The sequence below is a fragment of the Poecilia mexicana genome, unplaced genomic scaffold, assembly GCF_051168715.1.
Source record: "Poecilia mexicana isolate PSO_F unplaced genomic scaffold, ASM5116871v1 scaffold_12, whole genome shotgun sequence".
Classification (NCBI taxonomy): domain Eukaryota; kingdom Metazoa; phylum Chordata; class Actinopteri; order Cyprinodontiformes; family Poeciliidae; genus Poecilia; species Poecilia mexicana.
The window spans coordinates 13,298,044-13,315,651 of record NW_028263381.1 but is presented as its reverse complement, the minus strand read 5'-3'; the positions used below and the strand labels follow the sequence as shown (position 1 = coordinate 13,315,651).

The 17,608-nt window shown below is 37.8% G+C and overlaps 1 protein-coding gene across 3 annotated transcripts; it reads left to right on the top strand.

Annotated features, from left to right (window-relative positions):
* The first annotated feature begins 416 nt into the window (after positions 1 to 416).
* Positions 417 to 14,985, top strand: glis3 (GLIS family zinc finger 3). Of its 3 annotated transcripts, none has more exons than XM_088010943.1 (9): positions 417 to 866; positions 1,631 to 1,796; positions 1,884 to 3,027; positions 8,343 to 8,504; positions 8,612 to 8,722; positions 10,077 to 10,194; positions 10,315 to 10,387; positions 12,637 to 12,710; positions 14,155 to 14,985. In XM_088010943.1, exons 1-9 carry the CDS (start codon positions 488 to 490, stop codon positions 14,274 to 14,276), a joined length of 2,349 nt encoding a protein of 782 aa, XP_087867069.1. In that variant the 5' UTR covers positions 417 to 487; the 3' UTR covers positions 14,277 to 14,985. The 3 variants fall into 3 exon arrangements, with proteins under 3 accessions (XP_087867069.1, XP_087867068.1, XP_087867067.1); XM_088010942.1 differs by having other exon boundaries at positions 424 to 866; positions 12,565 to 12,710; XM_088010941.1 differs by having other exon boundaries at positions 425 to 866; positions 10,077 to 10,218; positions 12,565 to 12,710.
* Positions 14,986 to 17,608: the final 2,623 nt, after the last annotated feature.

Below are 17,608 nucleotides of genomic sequence, written 5' to 3'. Positions count from 1 at the left end.
ATTTAATATGACAGATCAATAACAGAAGAATTGAATGAGCAAAATAAGAAAATTACAGAGGGACAAATTCCAAAATGAGACAAAAAAGTCCTGAAGATTACAACACTGAGTTGGTTTAAAACCTTAAGGATACGACGGCTCCTTTTTCAGTTCAGAAGATAGTGTTTATGAGTTAGCAATTTTAATAAAATCAAAGTGATCAATCATCCAGATTTGGAAAGTGATTAAAACTAAATTGCATCATTTTCAAGACTTTTTAAGACTACGAACATTTCTTATTTTTATTTACATACTGAAAGGATTTATTGTGTATACTCAATTTTTGATTTATTTGTCCTTTTTGAGATTATTTCTTTAAACTTTTTTGTATATTTGAAGGCATTACCCTTGGACGCCCATCTTTGATACAAAACCATCTTCACAAGACACAGCTGTGGGAATAAGAGTTCTTCATGAGCGCAGATCCTTTGCAGAATCTGCCTCAACCATGAGTGGAAAAGGTTGCCAGCTCCTGGTGTCTCCCTGCAGCATCCCTCCATCGCTGAATACAATCAGAGGCCACCAGTCCCAGACCATCGGGATACCCGTGTCTTCCTCACCTCAACAAGCCGGACTTAGGTCGTCCACAGGCAGAACGGAGAAAGCAAAAGGCAGAAGCATCCATTCTTTAGCATTTGGAAACCAAAATGAGGGCCATGTTGTCCTCCCTAACCTGAGCCTCCGCAGGAAAGTGTTGACCAACGGGAAAAATTTAACGGTGCCACCCAGGAACCCAGAGCAAATACCCGCTTTTCCACTTCAGAACACAACTAAGACAACTGCCAGGAACGCAAAACTCCTAAACTCTTCTATCTACAGTGTCAAAGGTAAAAGACAAAACTTAAAGGATGAAAATGTCTTGCAAAAATGCTTGTGTGAGTAAAATCTAGGTGTTACTGTATTTTCTAAAACAGCATTTTAAAGCTTTTCACTGTCTTACAAAAGTATTCAAACTCATTAAACTTCTCACATTTTCTTACCCTGCATCTTATTGGGGTTTTGTGTGTTTTTATTTGAATAAATAAAATATTCCTGCTAACACTGGACACGCTCCATGTCTCTGCGCTGTTTCAGGGTGATGTGGAGTATTTGTTTTCCGTCACCCATATGTTTTTTTTTTTTTTTTTTACAGAGCACTAAAAGTTCAATGTTCTCCTCTAAATAGAGTAACTTCTTTTACTCAACTTAGACCTGTCTACAGCTTCATCCACCTGAGCTGAGCATCGCTACAGCTACTCTGGAGTTACAAGGGGACTTTTTGGAACAATGATCTGCTTTAGAATAATAGCCATGTCTTTTTCAAAGCTTCTAAAAGCGTCTCTGCAGCTTCATCCCTGATCTGTGTGCTCTTTGTATTTAGGGGCATTAGAATAAAATAGACTAGATCCAATGCATGCTATTCAAAGAGCACTGAAGACCTATAATTTCCAGTGTGGTTCACAGTTATATCATAGCTCATAGCTGCACAGTTAAAATCTGCTGATGGCTAAGTGCTTTTGAGTTTGGTTTTTATCTAATTTTGTCCCCATAACTTATATGCTCTAGTGCAGTACAACCCAGGTTATTTTTTAAAGTTCTGGATTGTCTCCAGCTGATTTTGCAGCGTCTGGATCCACTTTTGATGCCTCTGGTCCAGCAGCGGGTGTTAATCTAACAGTGACCAGCAGTCCTATAAGTGCTTTCTCAGTGCCAACATTTCCTGCGAGACTTCGGCCTCCGTCCTCTCACAGTGTGCCATTTTCTCACAACGATGCCAGGTGAGCGATATTTCAGTGTTATGCCATTTGTATGAGGCCCTCATAAGATTTGATATTATTTCTAAAGCAAACAGGAATCTTTTTCAGGTCCTTATTTTCCAGAGAATCCCTGGCGTCCACCACCCTCAGCCTGTTTGAAACCCAGTCCGTGTTTAGTGGCAAACAGGACTGGGCATATGGCTACCGTGTGCTTCCCCCCGTGGGACTACCTCAGAGCTGCGCCCAAGCCGGTGAGGGCGGTGAACAACTCAGCCTCTCCCCCGGCACGGCCATGTCGGGCACCACCGTGTCAGGAGAAACGAGCACCTCTACCTCCCTGCCCTCGTATCTTTTTGCTGCTGAGGCTGGAAGCCCGAGGCAATCTCATGCGAAGAAGAGAGCGCTTTCCACGTCGCCGTTGTCAGACGTCATGGGGATTGACTTTAACAGCATTATACGGACCTCGCCCACGTCGCTTGTGGCTTACATCAACGGTTCTCGCAGCTCTCCGTCATCCCATCTCACCCTGTCTCCTGTTCACTCTGACGGATATGGTCATTTCTTAGGGGTGAAAGGTCGCTGCATACCCCACCACCATCCATGCAGCGTGCCGGGCCCTACCCAAGCATTAACCCAGCTGTCAGAGTGTGGCCGTATGCAGGTGCTTGACGAGGGAGGGGGCCTGGAGAACCAGATGGCTAACATGATGGTGGGGCCGCAGTGCCTTTCACATGAAGAAGGGTTCCTGGAAAAGACTTCAGAGAGTTGCAGCCAAATGTCTAACTGCATTCTACCACCGTTGCAGCCAGAGCCAGCGTCGTTGACGAGGGTCCAAGAAGCCGCCGTTCCACATGGGCCTCCTCCCCCTTACCACTCGCTTCATCACATAAACCCTCCCAGATACCACTGCAAAATGAAGGCCCAGTCTCAGAACACTGCCATGCAAGCTCCCATGTTTCCACACAGGCACGGAGTCAGCTTTTTACCACAGATTCCCATGCTGGAGGAGGAGGAAGGGGAGGCGGAGGACTGCGGCACCCACTGCTGCAGGTGGCTGGATTGCACTGCAGTTTACGACCAAAAGGAGGAGCTGGTAAGGCACATAGAGAAGCTGCACGTGGACCAGCAAAAGGCAGAGGACTTCACGTGCTATTGGGTTGGCTGTCCACGAAACTTTAAGCCATTCAATGCCAGATACAAGCTTCTTATCCATATGAGGGTCCACTCCGGAGAGAAACCCAACAAATGCTCGGTATACCTCACATATCTTTCTCTTGCATCTCATTCTGCTGAAATCACTCCTGCATTCTCCTTGTTTCTGATTGTTGTCTGAAAACACTCAATCAGCTGAAAAGGTTTTGCTCCTCTGTGAAACGACATAACTGAATGCCGACAACCCAGAAGCATGATAAATGGCGGACCTCACTAAATTCGCTTCACTATGAGCAAATTAACGCTACAGTGTCTATTTGAAGGCTGCCAAAAAAAAAATCATTATTAGGGTGACTACCCTCATGTGAAATGACATTTGGGAAAGGTCTTCATTTAAAATATAGCCAGTCCGATTCTAACTTAAGCCACGGGGCAATTAGCAGAGCTCTGTGATAATTGGCATGGGAGTTAACTCAATTATATAGTTATTAAATAAGCACAAAAGAGGCCTTGCACTGCAGCTCTGGCAATACCCACTGGGCCTCTGCAAGCTATTGTGGTTGTCTGCATCCAAAGGGTTTGCCAGGACTGAGCCCGAAAAGCTTGGCTGCTGTCCTGGGAAGGTGATGCCCCTTTGGCAACAGAGATAGTTTATTTTAAAATGTTTCAGATGGGGAGATAAAACATGGCAAGCTTTTTCTTCTTCTTTTTTTTTTACATTGCACCATCGATGCATAAGGTAATTAAAAGTTTTCTACAGGAAAAAAATTGCTTCAAAAGTTGTATTAAAATACAAAAAAAAAACATAAAATGGTAAAGGCAAAGTTTACATTAAAAAATAATAATGTGAAATGTAAATACAAACTGAGTCAGTATGTTATGATCAGCTTTGCTAAGCACAACACTGAGATCCAATAATACCAAGACATGTTGCTTTTAGTATGGAATTTAAAGTGCAGTCTAAGTGTAAATCTTTGATAACATTGTTTAATGTCATAGCTTTGTCAGTACTACTCCTAAATGAAAATATTTTTTAAAAATGCATACAAATTTTGTCTTCAAAATGTGGAAATTAAAAGTTTACATTTCTATGTTATGCCACAAGCTTGAAACCATACTCACACTGGTAGCAAAAAATAAAATTAAACAGAGAAAATATTTTCATTTCTAAAGTTTAGATAGCATGCATGCATTTAACAAATCCCTTTCAACTAAGCACAGCAATTAGTGCATTTAATTACATCCTAATTACTGTAAATAATAGAACAAGACATGAGAAACAAAAAATCATGCAGGTTTTGCATCTCTAGACAAATTTTGTCAGCATAAAAAATGTCTCTTTGTGTCATAAAGGTTGTTTAGCACACACAACGGTGGAACCAGTTTATTTCTTAGACACATATATGCCTAGAATGTGTTGTCTTTTCCTCACTCCTACTTCTGACTTGGATGAGTAATTAACAAGTCATCAGCTAAACACGGTTTAGTACATTGATGCTTTTAACAAGTTAAATATTAACATCATGCATACCTGCAGTCGACCTTCTGCTCCAAAATACTCACTTATTAGTTGAAACTGGCTCTGTTGCCATGGCGGCTGCCGTTGTTGGATGGCTCCCTTTAATCATTCGGTGATGAAACATTTATGGCAGCAGCTTATTGCCAAAAGGAGAATTAGAACCTGTAGTTGTTTCTCCAGAAAACACCTAAGCAGGAAAAGAAAAGCTTTTACGCAGGCTACCCACAGTCATTTGCTTTTTTTTAAACATTTTGAAGCAGTTTGCATGTCTTAGACATTTTTTCCTTATGAGTAAAATTTATTTTTAAGAAGATAAAATATTTTAAAAAGTAGAAATATGTATTTTTCTTTAAGTAAATAGATGACAGCTACATAAGCTGTAGTATGGTGTATGAGGCACATTGTGCCACCATCACAACATTGAAGTAGCTCTTGTTTCACAGCGGACATATGGGGCAGGCTAAGACTTGTACTGTTATCCCACAATCTGGTCAACAATTATTAAACAGTTTCTTTTTAAAAATACAACCGTTACTCACCAGTTTGTTTTAGGTAACCTAAGCAACAATAGTTTTACAGGTATGCTCATCACTGTGAGGGTAAATGTGAATTTTAGACAACTTGTAAATATGTAAATATATATATATATATATAAAGTACTAGTACTACTGTACTAGTACAGTACTTTGGTACTGTACTGGTACAATACTGTACAGTGGTACTGGTACCAAAGTATCTTCACTTATAATATAAGTGAAGATATTATTTTCACTTATGGAAATAATATCTTGTTGTAAGTGTGATGACTTAAAACAACCCTCTGTATCTTACTGAAAACTTTAATGTGAGTTAGTTTTGTCTTATTTCAAGTGTACCAAGATATTTGCACTAGAAACTAGACTAAAAATACTTTGTAAGACTTTGTGCTTCCGCAGAGTGTGAGCTAATACCTCACAGAAAGCTTCCCATGATTAATTTGCCCCTGACATTGTTTGTTGTATTTCAATTTACATTTAATCTTTCCTTTTTTTCTCATTTTATTCTCCACCCAGCGAGGTTTTAAATGTGCTCTGTAAATAAATTGACACTGACAAGCTCGGAGAAACAGCAGATCCAAGAATACCATCTATGCGATCATTGATATCGCCTCGGAAACGGCGCTTTGATGACAAGCCCCTTGATGCGTTTTTGTTCAGTAACTGTTAGCATCTTTTCTGTTGCACCCTGCCTGTGGGTCAGTGTTTCAGATGATGAAATCCCCAGAGGCCTTCCAATTTTATCTTGAGAAATTGTAAAAGATATTTGAAGTTTCTAGTATTACCTAATACCTAGAAAGTATGTGTAGTTAAAAGGGTTTCACAAACAGAAAGATTAAAAAAAGGCACAAAAAATTTAGCCTAACAGGGTGTAGAATAGCGAAGTGACCTCAGAGCTGAACCGGGCACCAGACAGAGTCTGCTGGCACAGATTGCAGCTGTCATTGTTCAGCTGGGGCGTGAGTACCTGCCAGGATCTGTCAGAAGTTGGCTGTGAGACTGAGGAGCCACACTGCTTTCTTTTCAATCCTAAACATCCCTTGTGGCACAGCAAAAAGCCCTCCTCAGGAGAGCTTTGTGACTCAGAGAAGCGGAGAGGGAGTAACACAGCTATCTACCTCTAGACTTGGCTGGATTGCTGCCAGGGTTTTAGTTTTAAGTTAGTTCAGTCTATTTTTGGTGTTGAGAGGCTATTTATCTTTGTTTGCATTGGTTCAGGCAGGTGTCTTTTTCCTATTGTTGTATTGCCCTAATTCAGCCACTAGTGCAAGGCCTGCTATTAGAAATAGACATGAACTAAGATTTCTCTCCTAAATAAGAGATGTGTGAAACGTTTTACATATTTTCTCTCTTTTCTGTTTCATGTTTCCAAATTAATTTCCACTTCCACCAAATGTTTGGAATTCTCCCTGAACCTTTTTTTTACAAACCTTATGATTGGACCATGTAAATACCTTTCCTGGAATTGAGGCGAAAATCAGTTTTTTGCAATTGATTGCAAAAGCAAGATTGGCTTGTTTGATTCTTTTTTTTTTCCAGTCAAAAATCACTGTTATGTTAAGAAAGAACGGCAAGAATTTCTCATTCTGTGAGGGAAAAAAAAGTGTATTTATTTCTGGCAGTTATGACCAAGAGATAGAAGAATGTGTGGAATCCAGTCCTGGAGAAAGAATAACAATATCAGACATGCTCCTTGACCATGAAGCTTCATTAGGACAAAAAAAAGAAAAAAGATTCCCATCACAAACCACCCCTTCCAACCCCCCAGGAAGAGGGCAGCATGACTCTGGACTTAGGAGAAAAGGCTCTGAATGGTTTGCATGTTTCAGGGATGAAGTCATTGGTCACATGATGAGGTAACCACTTATGTTGACTGGAATTAGACTTGGTATTAATATTTTCCTCAAACGCCAGACACTATCTGCCCACATAAGACCTTCTGTATGGTGCTGTGATTCATTAAAGTACTTATCAGTCTTACAGAAAACATTAATACTTATTAGCTTACTAACTAAACATTGCTGTTTATTTATTCATAATTCGTAGCTGCCAAATGCTGTCAAGGTGATGTAAGATGTATGGTTGATAAAATGCAGCTGTGGTTATGCATGTTTAAACACTGACCCCTGCTGGTCACACTGCAAACGTGAAAAGTTTGGGTCAGATTTGACTTTGGTAAAATCTAAACTCTGAAATAAGTTCTTTGTAAGCAAATTTGCCACTTAAGAATATTGAAACATTGAGCTGAAACCTATCACTGTAAAAACAAGCAGTAAAAGCCTTAAATTATCACTGCTTCCAAACTGATTTAGATTTATATTATTTGCTGAGTTAGCCGCTACAAAAACTTATCATTACTTCTAGTCAGAAAAAAATTAATTAATTAAATCTGATCCTGTCAGAAGGGATTAAAAATGTGGGGTTTAGCTGTACATGTGTGGCAACAATACTGCAGATGCCTCCTAACACTACTGTGCCTTGCTAAGTATTGTGTTATCTAACCTCTGTGGCTTTCACATAACACCTGCATTTATAATGAGATTAACTGATCTAAATTGTATTTGGGGGTATCAGTTCAAAAGGGGTTGATCTTGTATCTCTTCACATCTCATTTATGGACGATTTGTGTTGGTCTTTCATAGATTTTGGAAACATTTTTTAGTCCAAAAAGTCATTTTGTCCTTGTACAAAGCAAGGTACAACATGTCTAGAGGTACCAAAGCTTCTTAACCATGGATTTATTTTCACAAGTGTACTGTAAAAACGCAGTTTCATTGTAAAATCATAATAAAAGTAATTATTTTTTAAATTTAAACATGGAGAAAACATTTACATTTTTACAAGGAATAAAGGAAAACAAGGCCAAATTAGTGTTTTCCATATTCATAAAACCTGGGGAAAAAAAACGTAAAAATGAAAGTGCAAACTGAAATTATGATTAATTATTCAGAACAGCAACATGGAAAGACAACAAAATCAAATCCCATAGCCTATTAGCGTAGACGTTTTTCCATCAAGTGAACAACGTCTATGCTGATTTTCATAAAAAAAATTTAAAAAAACAGAGCAACCCAATCCAGAGCCTCAGGTTGCATGTCCATGTTCACTCACGTGAACTTCTAACAAAATATGTTGCTTGTGGTTCTAATCTGATGAAACAAAGGGTGTTAGCATGTGTGAATACTTGTGCAAGGAACCATAAGTGACTTTTTTCCGAAAACTTTGCATTTTACAATTTAGGCCTCATTTTTTTAACACCTGTCATTTTAATGAGACTTGTTTCAAATCTTTGCTTTTTACAAGCTGCCGGTCTATAAGCAGGACTAATTTTAACCACATTTTATGTTCACACTGTCACAGTTTGAAGGCTGCAGCAAGGCTTTTTCTCGACTTGAAAACCTGAAGATTCACCTGCGCAGCCACACAGGGGAGAAACCCTATCTGTGTCAGCACCCAGGGTGCCACAAGGCTTTCAGCAACTCGAGCGACAGAGCTAAACACCAGCGAACACACCTGGACACAGTCAGTGGTGCCTCATCACAATCACACGGTATAATTAGAGATGTTGTTTTGATTCTTTGGATCAGTATGCGTTCACCGTCTGGGTTTATGTGTCTGTGGTTGTGCAGAAGCCATATGCCTGCCAGGTGCCTGGCTGTGCAAAACGCTACACTGACCCCAGTTCATTGAGGAAACACATGAAGTCTCATTCTACCAAAGAGCGGCAGTTACGGAAGAAGGTGAGTACCCCAATGCTAATATAACAGAATAAAGGAGATGTTTTTTTTCTGACGGATCATATAAGCAGTAGAAGGACAGGGAATTCAAACGCTGTGATCACTGAATGAAAATCCTTGGGCTGTTTTTGTAGAGGATCTCAGGAATTTGCTGTCTGAAGCTAAGCTGAAGAAACGAGTTTCACTTTGGTAGCATGACAGCCGTGAACATGAAATAAACCTCTCTTACATACAGAACGTGACACATTTCATTTCATTGTGCTTTCCTTCGTCCTAATTAGCTCTGTGACAGGCTTTTCATCCCACTCACTTACCTCTGTAACTTAACTGTACACAGATGATCATTATCTTTAATTAAAGGTGTGCATGCGGTTAGATGGAAATGACTTGCAGCCAAGTTTGTCAATTTATGCACACTTAGGTTAACAGAGGCAGAAAAGGGTCTCACAAAATTACTGAGTAATGTTGTTTGTCTTAGTGTTTTCCCACTGAGAGCCACTCCATTAAGAGTTGCACTTTACAGTAGTGCAATTTTGCTATTAGGATTTTTGCATGTTAGTGAGGAAAGGTTTTTTAATTTTGAGGTGTGTGTCATCGAAGATGCTAACAAAAATCACGAGGAATTGCGGAGATACATTTTTCTATTTGTTTAAATGTAAGTTAGCTAATTTCAAAGATGTTTCTAAATAAAATCTGTGATATTAAATTTTTTTATTGTCTTCTGCACAAATAAATTTAGTGTTTGCTGAAAGCATAGAGTAAAAAATACATGTATTGACTTTCATACATAGAGATTCAAGAAATGGTCAAAGAAAATTCCAACATGTTCTATGGAAATTTACATGTTTATCACAAAAGTGTGAATCTTTGTGGATGCTTTTTAGATTGTCCTAACCTTATTCTTCTGGATTCTTGCTAGATCTGATGAACACATTTTTCATTAATTAGTAATTAAATAATATAAAAATGAATATGCAATAAATGGGTTTTCGGAGTAAAACATCTTCTGGTAGACAATAGAAAACTTTGTGTAGCAAGTAACATTTAAGAACTTTTTTTGGTGTCTTCAAGTCTGTGATGCTTAATAAAGAGATGTGATTACCTTAGCTACTACATTTCAGCAGCTGGAATGATTTTGCCAATGCAGACAGCTGACTGGCAGATAATCTTACAGGAGGGGGCGTGAACCCTTTTAATGACTGTTATCAGCGGTATTATTTACAGAAGTCGTGGAAAATTGTAAATGATATATGTAACGTTAGAACACAAATGGAACGATAGTGATGTAGTGAACTTTCTGTCAGTGTCTCTGCTGTCCGTATTTGTTTATGTTCAGCCTTTTGTGTCGTTTCTGTAGATGAAATCTTCCACCGATGCAGCCCAAGACACACTGGCCGACTGTCTGACCATTCACCCTCTACATCCCGACATTTCCCCGCCGGCAAGGCTAGACAACAGCTTGAACCCAGCTCTTGGTGCGTCTCATGAGACATACTGCTGTACGTCAAAGTTCTGCATGTTCGCATAAATGCATTTAATATGAGAAATATAAAAAAAATTACAGTCCTGGGGTGTCTGTAATTCCTGTTCCTCAGGTGCAACACAAGGACAGGATTCTTATCACAGTCCCCAATTGACTCAGATGTTCTCCATGCCAGATGACTATAGGTAATTAACAATTATAGTTATTTTTATCATTGTTATATTCATTACATTTCAGTCATTTCTGAAAGTACTGGTAAGTCTCTCAGTTAAACCTTAAATCTGTCAGAAACGCATTTCAAAGCTAATTCTTGCTTTTATGATGAGAAGTTAGCAAAATAGCTTGCTACGTTTTCACCAAGAGGGAGTAAACCACTCAAACAATGGTTGCCATGGTGTCAAGGCTCCAAACACTTGATTAAAATAATCAGTTTTTGCAAACATCCACTTATTTGTTCTTGCATTAAAAGAAAAAAAAAGGATTTCCTTATTTTTTTCATTTCATTTCACCTTGATGCACGTTCATCGTATCGAGAAACAAGGTCTCGTGTTCGAGTCCAGCTTGTTTTAAATAGACATTCAAAACATGTATGCGTTTCAACAAACTACAATCCACACAATGCACACATTTAATTAAGAGTAACTTTGAGTAAAAGACAGTTGCAACAAAACATCAAGAACAGGAGCCGCCACCCAACAATTAAATTACTGTTTGTGCTTTTGCTTTTTTGCGAGTATGTGCAGTGGATGCTACAAGAAAAAGCTTTTCACATTTAATGGCCACAAACATTATTCACTTTTCAACCTGGGTAAAATGCCTCTTCAGTCACTCTTCTCTTCAAAGAACCTAATGAAGGATTTTTTTTTTTTTTTTTGTCCTCATGAGAAGCCAGATGCTTACGGCTCCTCAATGGTTCGGATTGTTCTCAGGACAGCAGTGGGCCAAAGCTTTCCCTGCGGGACATCCGAGCAGACAATCGGCTTGTGAGAGCAGACCTCGCCTTGCCTCATTGGTCTCAACCGCTCGCATCAATGGATGCTATAGCCACCACCAAGAGCTGCCGGGGAATTCCATGAGTGAATCATAAAATCTAGAAAATGCCATCTATGCTCCAACGAGCGAAGGCTGTAATTACTCTTTTAGTTGTTAAATCAGTTGAAAAATCGTTGTTGGATTTTTTTTATTTGTTTTCTTTTTTTTCATCTGATAGTGTTTGTTTCTCAGTCGGTGTTTTGTCTAAAACTTTACCTTAAAATTCATCTAATTTGCATGTAGCCTTGAAAAATTAATACCAGCTACTGTGTCATGTTAAGCAATACTGATTTATCTTAAAGTAATGCCTGATTTTTCATTAGTGCTTAACACATATGTACATTTTAATTTTCCAGGCTAACCTTTCTGCTAAAAGTAAAGTGAAGAAATGGAGTAAGAGTTTGTATCAGATAAAGTGCATTTCGACACTAAAAAGCAGAGAGGGTTTTCTTTTTAGATACATTTTCTCTTGAACACTGTGTAGGGAAAATCTTGCAGCAGTCACGTTTTGTGCCACCAGTTTATCAAATGCACTAAAACAAATTCTCAAAGCTGTTCGCAAGCATTAGATGTGTGTTGACTGGAGTTTGCAAATATGAAAATACACCGAAAGACAGACGTGCTTATCTACCAAAGTTTAGAAAATACATCTTAAATTTGAATAACCTATCAAGTAGAAACAATTAATAGAAATATAATGTATGAAATTACTCAAAATTCATGTGTTGCAGGATATGATTTACTTTTTTTTTATCTTTCAGCCTAGCTAATCAAAGTAACTGGGCAGGACAAATAATGAAGTTGCTGTGCAACAATCAGATTTTGGGGTCTCTTTGTTGTGCTTTGGTGGCAGCTTAAATGAACTAATGACGGATTTACTTCACAGAAAATATGAAATGATTATATATGATCTTAACACACAATATTAATTATAATTTTGGATTGTAATAGATTATTTTCTATTTGTGGAATTAATTGATTGACAGATTATTGTATTTATTTTTCATGCATTTCTTTTATGTCATATCCTGAATATTGAATGATGTTTTTTCACAAAAATGTGGCATTTTTGGCCCTTTACATACCTTGCTGAATGTTAATATTAGCTTTAAGAGCTGTACTGTTTCTCCAGAAGTTGATACAGTTTTACCATATATAAAACTATGATCATTTAAATCCAAATTTCTACATATAATATTGTATTTGATAATATTTCCTTATAATAATGACCAACTGGAGAGGTTTGAAATATATTCAAAGTTGTGTGTGTGTGTGAGAAATGTTTATTCTCAATGAGAATTAGTATTTACTAAAGCTTGAAATACTTCAGGTTTGTTGATGAGCTGATCTCCAGGGACTCCTCCGGGCCTTCCTCCTCCACCTGCCACCCTCTTCCTCCCAGCGGACCGATGCTGCTGAACAACTGTGATCTGAAGCAACTTGGCCAGCCTCCTGATGTGGTGGATCAGAGCCCAGGTACTCCTAGTCTAAAAATTAAAAAAAAAAAATTCAATACACACACTCAAAATATCTAAAGAGCCTGTTTAAAGTGTCCTGCAAAAGTATTCACATCTCCTTTTGTCCCATTTTGTCACAATAATGTCGAAAAAATTAGCATTATTTGTGTTCACTTCCACTTACTTTGACGCCACTAAATAAATAATTGAGTACAACCAGTTGCCTGCTGAAGTGACCCTTATTTATCCACATGTGTATAATTTCATAAATACAGTTTACCTATGAAGCCCTCCGTAGTTTGTTCAGAGAACATTTGTAAACGTATAGCACATTGAAGATCACAGAACACATCAGACGGGTAAAGAATAAAGCTGCATAAAGTATAGCAGACTTACAAAGGCATGACCATCCATTTCAAACAGAGAGGTCAAGCAAAGTGGAGATTAATCTTAGGAGAGGCCAGTGGTATCTCTTGAGGAGCTGCAGTGTTTCACAGTTCAGATGATAGGACATCTTGACGTTGCATTATAAACCACGGACTGTACATAACTGGCCTTTATGGAAAAGTGGCAGGAACAAAGTCCTGTTATGACTTGTATGTGAAAGAAGGTGCTTTGGTTATACAAAAAATAGCTTTCTGGCCTTCATACAAATGACTTTGTAAATGAACAACGCGCATCACCCTTAAAACACTGTCCCCACAGTGAAACATGGTAATGTCAGCATCTTACTCTGGGAACAAAAAGCAAAACTTTCCGACTCCGAACCTTTGGGGTTATGTCTGCAATTGCATTAAAACTGTGCCGACTAGATATAGTAGAAATATGGTACAGTTCAGATATTTTTCTGAGAAAAAAATGTGAAAACTGTGGATCATTTTCCTCCGGCTTAATTGTTATTCTCTATTTGGTGATGGTCTATCACATGAAATTCAAACTATGTGCATAGAAGTTTGCGGATGTGACTTTGAATACTTGTAAGGCACTGTACAAAGGTTTGCATAATTTGTCAATCACTTTTCAGCTGTGCTGTGTCTTTATAATAAGCATTAGCAGCTGATATCGTTTCTTTTCAGTCATAATCAAGTACCTTTCAAATGCATGTCACCTTTAAATAAAACATGTTCCTGCTCAGACTCGGCAGCCACAGAGATCCTGACGAGGTTCTCTGAGATCAAATGTTTGATGTTTAAAAGCAGCGTGAATAAAAAAGGTGGAATTTTCTCCTTCACCCTGAAGAAAAATTCCTCCAGTTCCCGTATTTATGGTAATGCTTATAGAAGCAGGCTTTGCTGCGGTAGTCAATTATCACCATGGCTGGACTTCCTCACAAATAGCCTTTTGAAATGCTTAAAGTGCATTGTAGAAAGCAGTCAAGGACAAGTACTTTATTGCTTTTTGACGTTCTTCTTTCTCACACTGCATACGTAGATCGCTGTGTTTCTGCTTGCAATCTGTTGCAGGTTTTGACGTCCATGTTCAAATTCAAGACGCCTCTGCTGCTCAAGAGTTGCATGGCGGGGATTACTTCTGCATGGTGGACCACAGCTCAAGCAAGGTCCCCAGCATCTATACAGAGGCGTGATGCTACTACTAATACTACTCAGTCGTCGTGGGTTTGCACTGTTTCGTATTCTTTTATATTTAAATCAAATGATTCACAATAAGAACTTATGGGAGAATGTACATGAGCCTTCAGAAATTTCGTGTTTTCTTAATCCTTTCCTACACAGTTTGGATATAACATGAGTACTTTCAGGTGGCATTTTGCACAATGTCAATACTGAATCAAAGCAAAGTATGCAAGAGATGATTTATTACAGTTTTTTCTTAGAAACGTGTCTTGGTAACTATAGTAACAGGACAACCTTTATTATTTGACAGCAGTGTCATACATATTACTTGTTGCTTGAATAGAGTAGTGTTCAACGAGCGCTCCTGTGTTTAGACAATGAGGGAAATTACTGTTTGGGATCACACCAGTGACTTTTAATGCTTTATTACTGCAAATTATTTAAACTTGACAACATGCTTGGCCTTCAATGAAAGCATTATGTAATGCTTCACATTTTTGGACCTCTTCTCTTCCATTTTATGCCCGTATGGTGAGAGAAGGTACATTGTTATAATAATTAATTGTAATGATAGTCTCTTATTTCCAGTTTGTATTTTAACAAATGATCAAAATTCATATTATTTCCCTGTAAGTTCCACAGGATTGGATAAGAGAAGTAAGTAATTTGTATTCTCATATGTTGTTTTTTAATAAACTCCGCATGGAGATTTTAACCTAATTACTCGTGACTCATTTCTTTTTTTTAACTGATGGACATTTTTATATTGTTTTATTCAGTGAGGAGGGGATGGTCAGAAGAAGTATCTTGAGTGCAATAGCTTGGAGATTTAACACACCCGGACCTGAAAGAGGGATTTAAAACCTGCTGCAGCAAGCCTGATCTGGCTGTAAAACACCGCCATGAAAGACAGCTTGTGAAATAAACTGTAATTGAAAACACTAAAATAGCGCCAGCACTCATATAGATTCTAAAATATCTGCTGTGACTTGTTGTTTACTCTGCTGCATACGCCCACTTCTCCAAATAGGGGTTTCTATTCTTTATATGATGGTCATAGGTCACATCTTTGTTGTTGTTGTATGAATTAGCTTTTAGCTGCAATGCCTTAATGCCGCTGTCAAAAAACTTTGCTCTGACGACATAGTCTGTCACGCCTCTCACTCTGTAAGTCTGTAGTAAGTTTTTTCACAAAATGGTATTTGCTCTTAAAAGGTCACTTCAAGCCAGTGTTACAGTTTCAAACACTGGCTTAAAAGAAATGCCCAAACTGCATCAGTAGACAAACCTTCTCTTCATCATAACCAACATCCACAATCAATTTTGGTACCGCTGCTGTGGTATGCCAGTGTCCCTCAGGTTCCGGTTGTTTCTTCCCCGATGCAAGAGATGTTCAGAATACAACTCAGGACCAATTTGAACATCTTTAATTGATTCTGTGTGTCCCTAGACTGCTATTCAAGAACAGTAAAAATTTGGCTTGCATGTGCAGGTAGATGGATGTTGTTTTCTTATTTTATAGCCAACGACGATTTTTGCAGATAGATTAAATTCTTTTTTAAGAATGTTTGGTTAAATGCAAAGTATTTATCTTTCATAAGCCAGGTTACTTGCTTTCATTTAAATGTAATAGAAAATAGGTCCAGAAACATCCAGGGACTTCTTAACAGCAGATTCTGGCACGTCTCTTCATCAAATCTGCCTAAATATAGCGAATGTTTTAGAAGAAAGGCTGATCCGTGTCCTCCTCTTGTTGCTCAGCAAAGAAAAAAAACTTTCTGGACTAAAATAGAAACCAATAGACACAAAAAAAAAAAAAATTAGTAAACTGTATGTACTCCTTTTAAAAAGGCAAATTTATGAAACCCTCTTCATGTTTTGCACCTACATTTATTTTCACACTACTTTGTTACTTGCATTAAAATATTGAATATTTAGTTTAGCAATGGGCAGACAAAATTTAAAAGTTGTATTTGTATGTTGAATGTTTCTTTAAATGATTTTTTACAATCCATGAATGATTTCATCTTGACACTTTGGACATCACTGTCCTGAAACAAACATGTTTCAGCAGCTGAAACTCAAAATGCATGTTTCATTTCATAAATGTGTGTTTCAGAATTATTTATCTGATTTAAAACCAATAAAAAGGCTCAATATGTTTTATTTGTGTTGATTGGTTTCATTATGTCTAGGTTTTCATGGCTCAAAAATACAATACCCTTTAAGAAATCTGAAATATTTTACCACCATCTCTACTTTTCTTACGTGGAAATCCATCTGCATGGGTCCAGTTGGACTCAGTTTTCACATCCACTTAGTTAAAATTAAAAGGACAAACAGTTTTACTCAAATCTTTTACCAAGAGTGTTATTCCTCAGATATATTTCACTAGTTGCTTAGCAACAACAACGACAGCTTTTCCAAAAAGCATCTGTTTAGTAAGTGCTAATCAAATAAGGTCTTATGCTGTAGACACAGGTGGTTGGTAAGGCTTTGTAGTCAGTATAAAGCTGCTAAACAATGTGTCTTTGTTTGGTTGCTATTGTCAGCTTAAAAGTTTTTCATGAATATTTAGCCCCACTTGTGCAACCCGCCCAGATTGTCTTACTTTTAGCATCCACATGTGCAAATAGATATTTTGAGAGGATCTGAATATACTGGCAAATAAATCATAGAGGTGAATATTTTCTTTCAAGGACAAAATATGCAAGTTTTGGAGCAAAGTACAATCAGACAAAGTGAAAATCTGGACCCACAGTGCTATCAATCAGGAAAATTACCTTTAACTGGAGAGGTTGAATAAAATTACAAAATTGGTGAAAGTAATAGCTTTCCTCCTTCCCAACAAAGGAAAAAGAATGAATGGGTTTACATTGTCCTAATTGGTTGTTATTAAATAGGAATAAACTTTTTTTTTATATTTAATTTATGTCTCGTGAAGAACTATTCATTCAAAAGAAATAGGAAGGAAAACTAATATTTACGAATCACAAACTCGGGCTTGGAGACAGCACAACAACACCATGCAGCTTCACTTTTCTAAATAATAACAAACTACGCAATTAGAAATGAGTCATCTGTGAAATTGATGAGCTCATGTGTAAAAATTACACAGGAGCTCTTAAAAATGTTTGAATGCTGTGGCAAACTCTGGAAATATTTTGCATTATGTAGTCTTATTGTGTCCTATAATCGGAGGTGTACTTAAGAAAGAGGGGCACAGCTTCAACATATTCTGGCTCAAGTAAAAGTAAAAATAGTCAACCAATAAATAACTCACAAAGTAGTAAAATAGTATTCCGTGAAAAGACTACTTGAGTACTGAGTAAATGATCAAAAT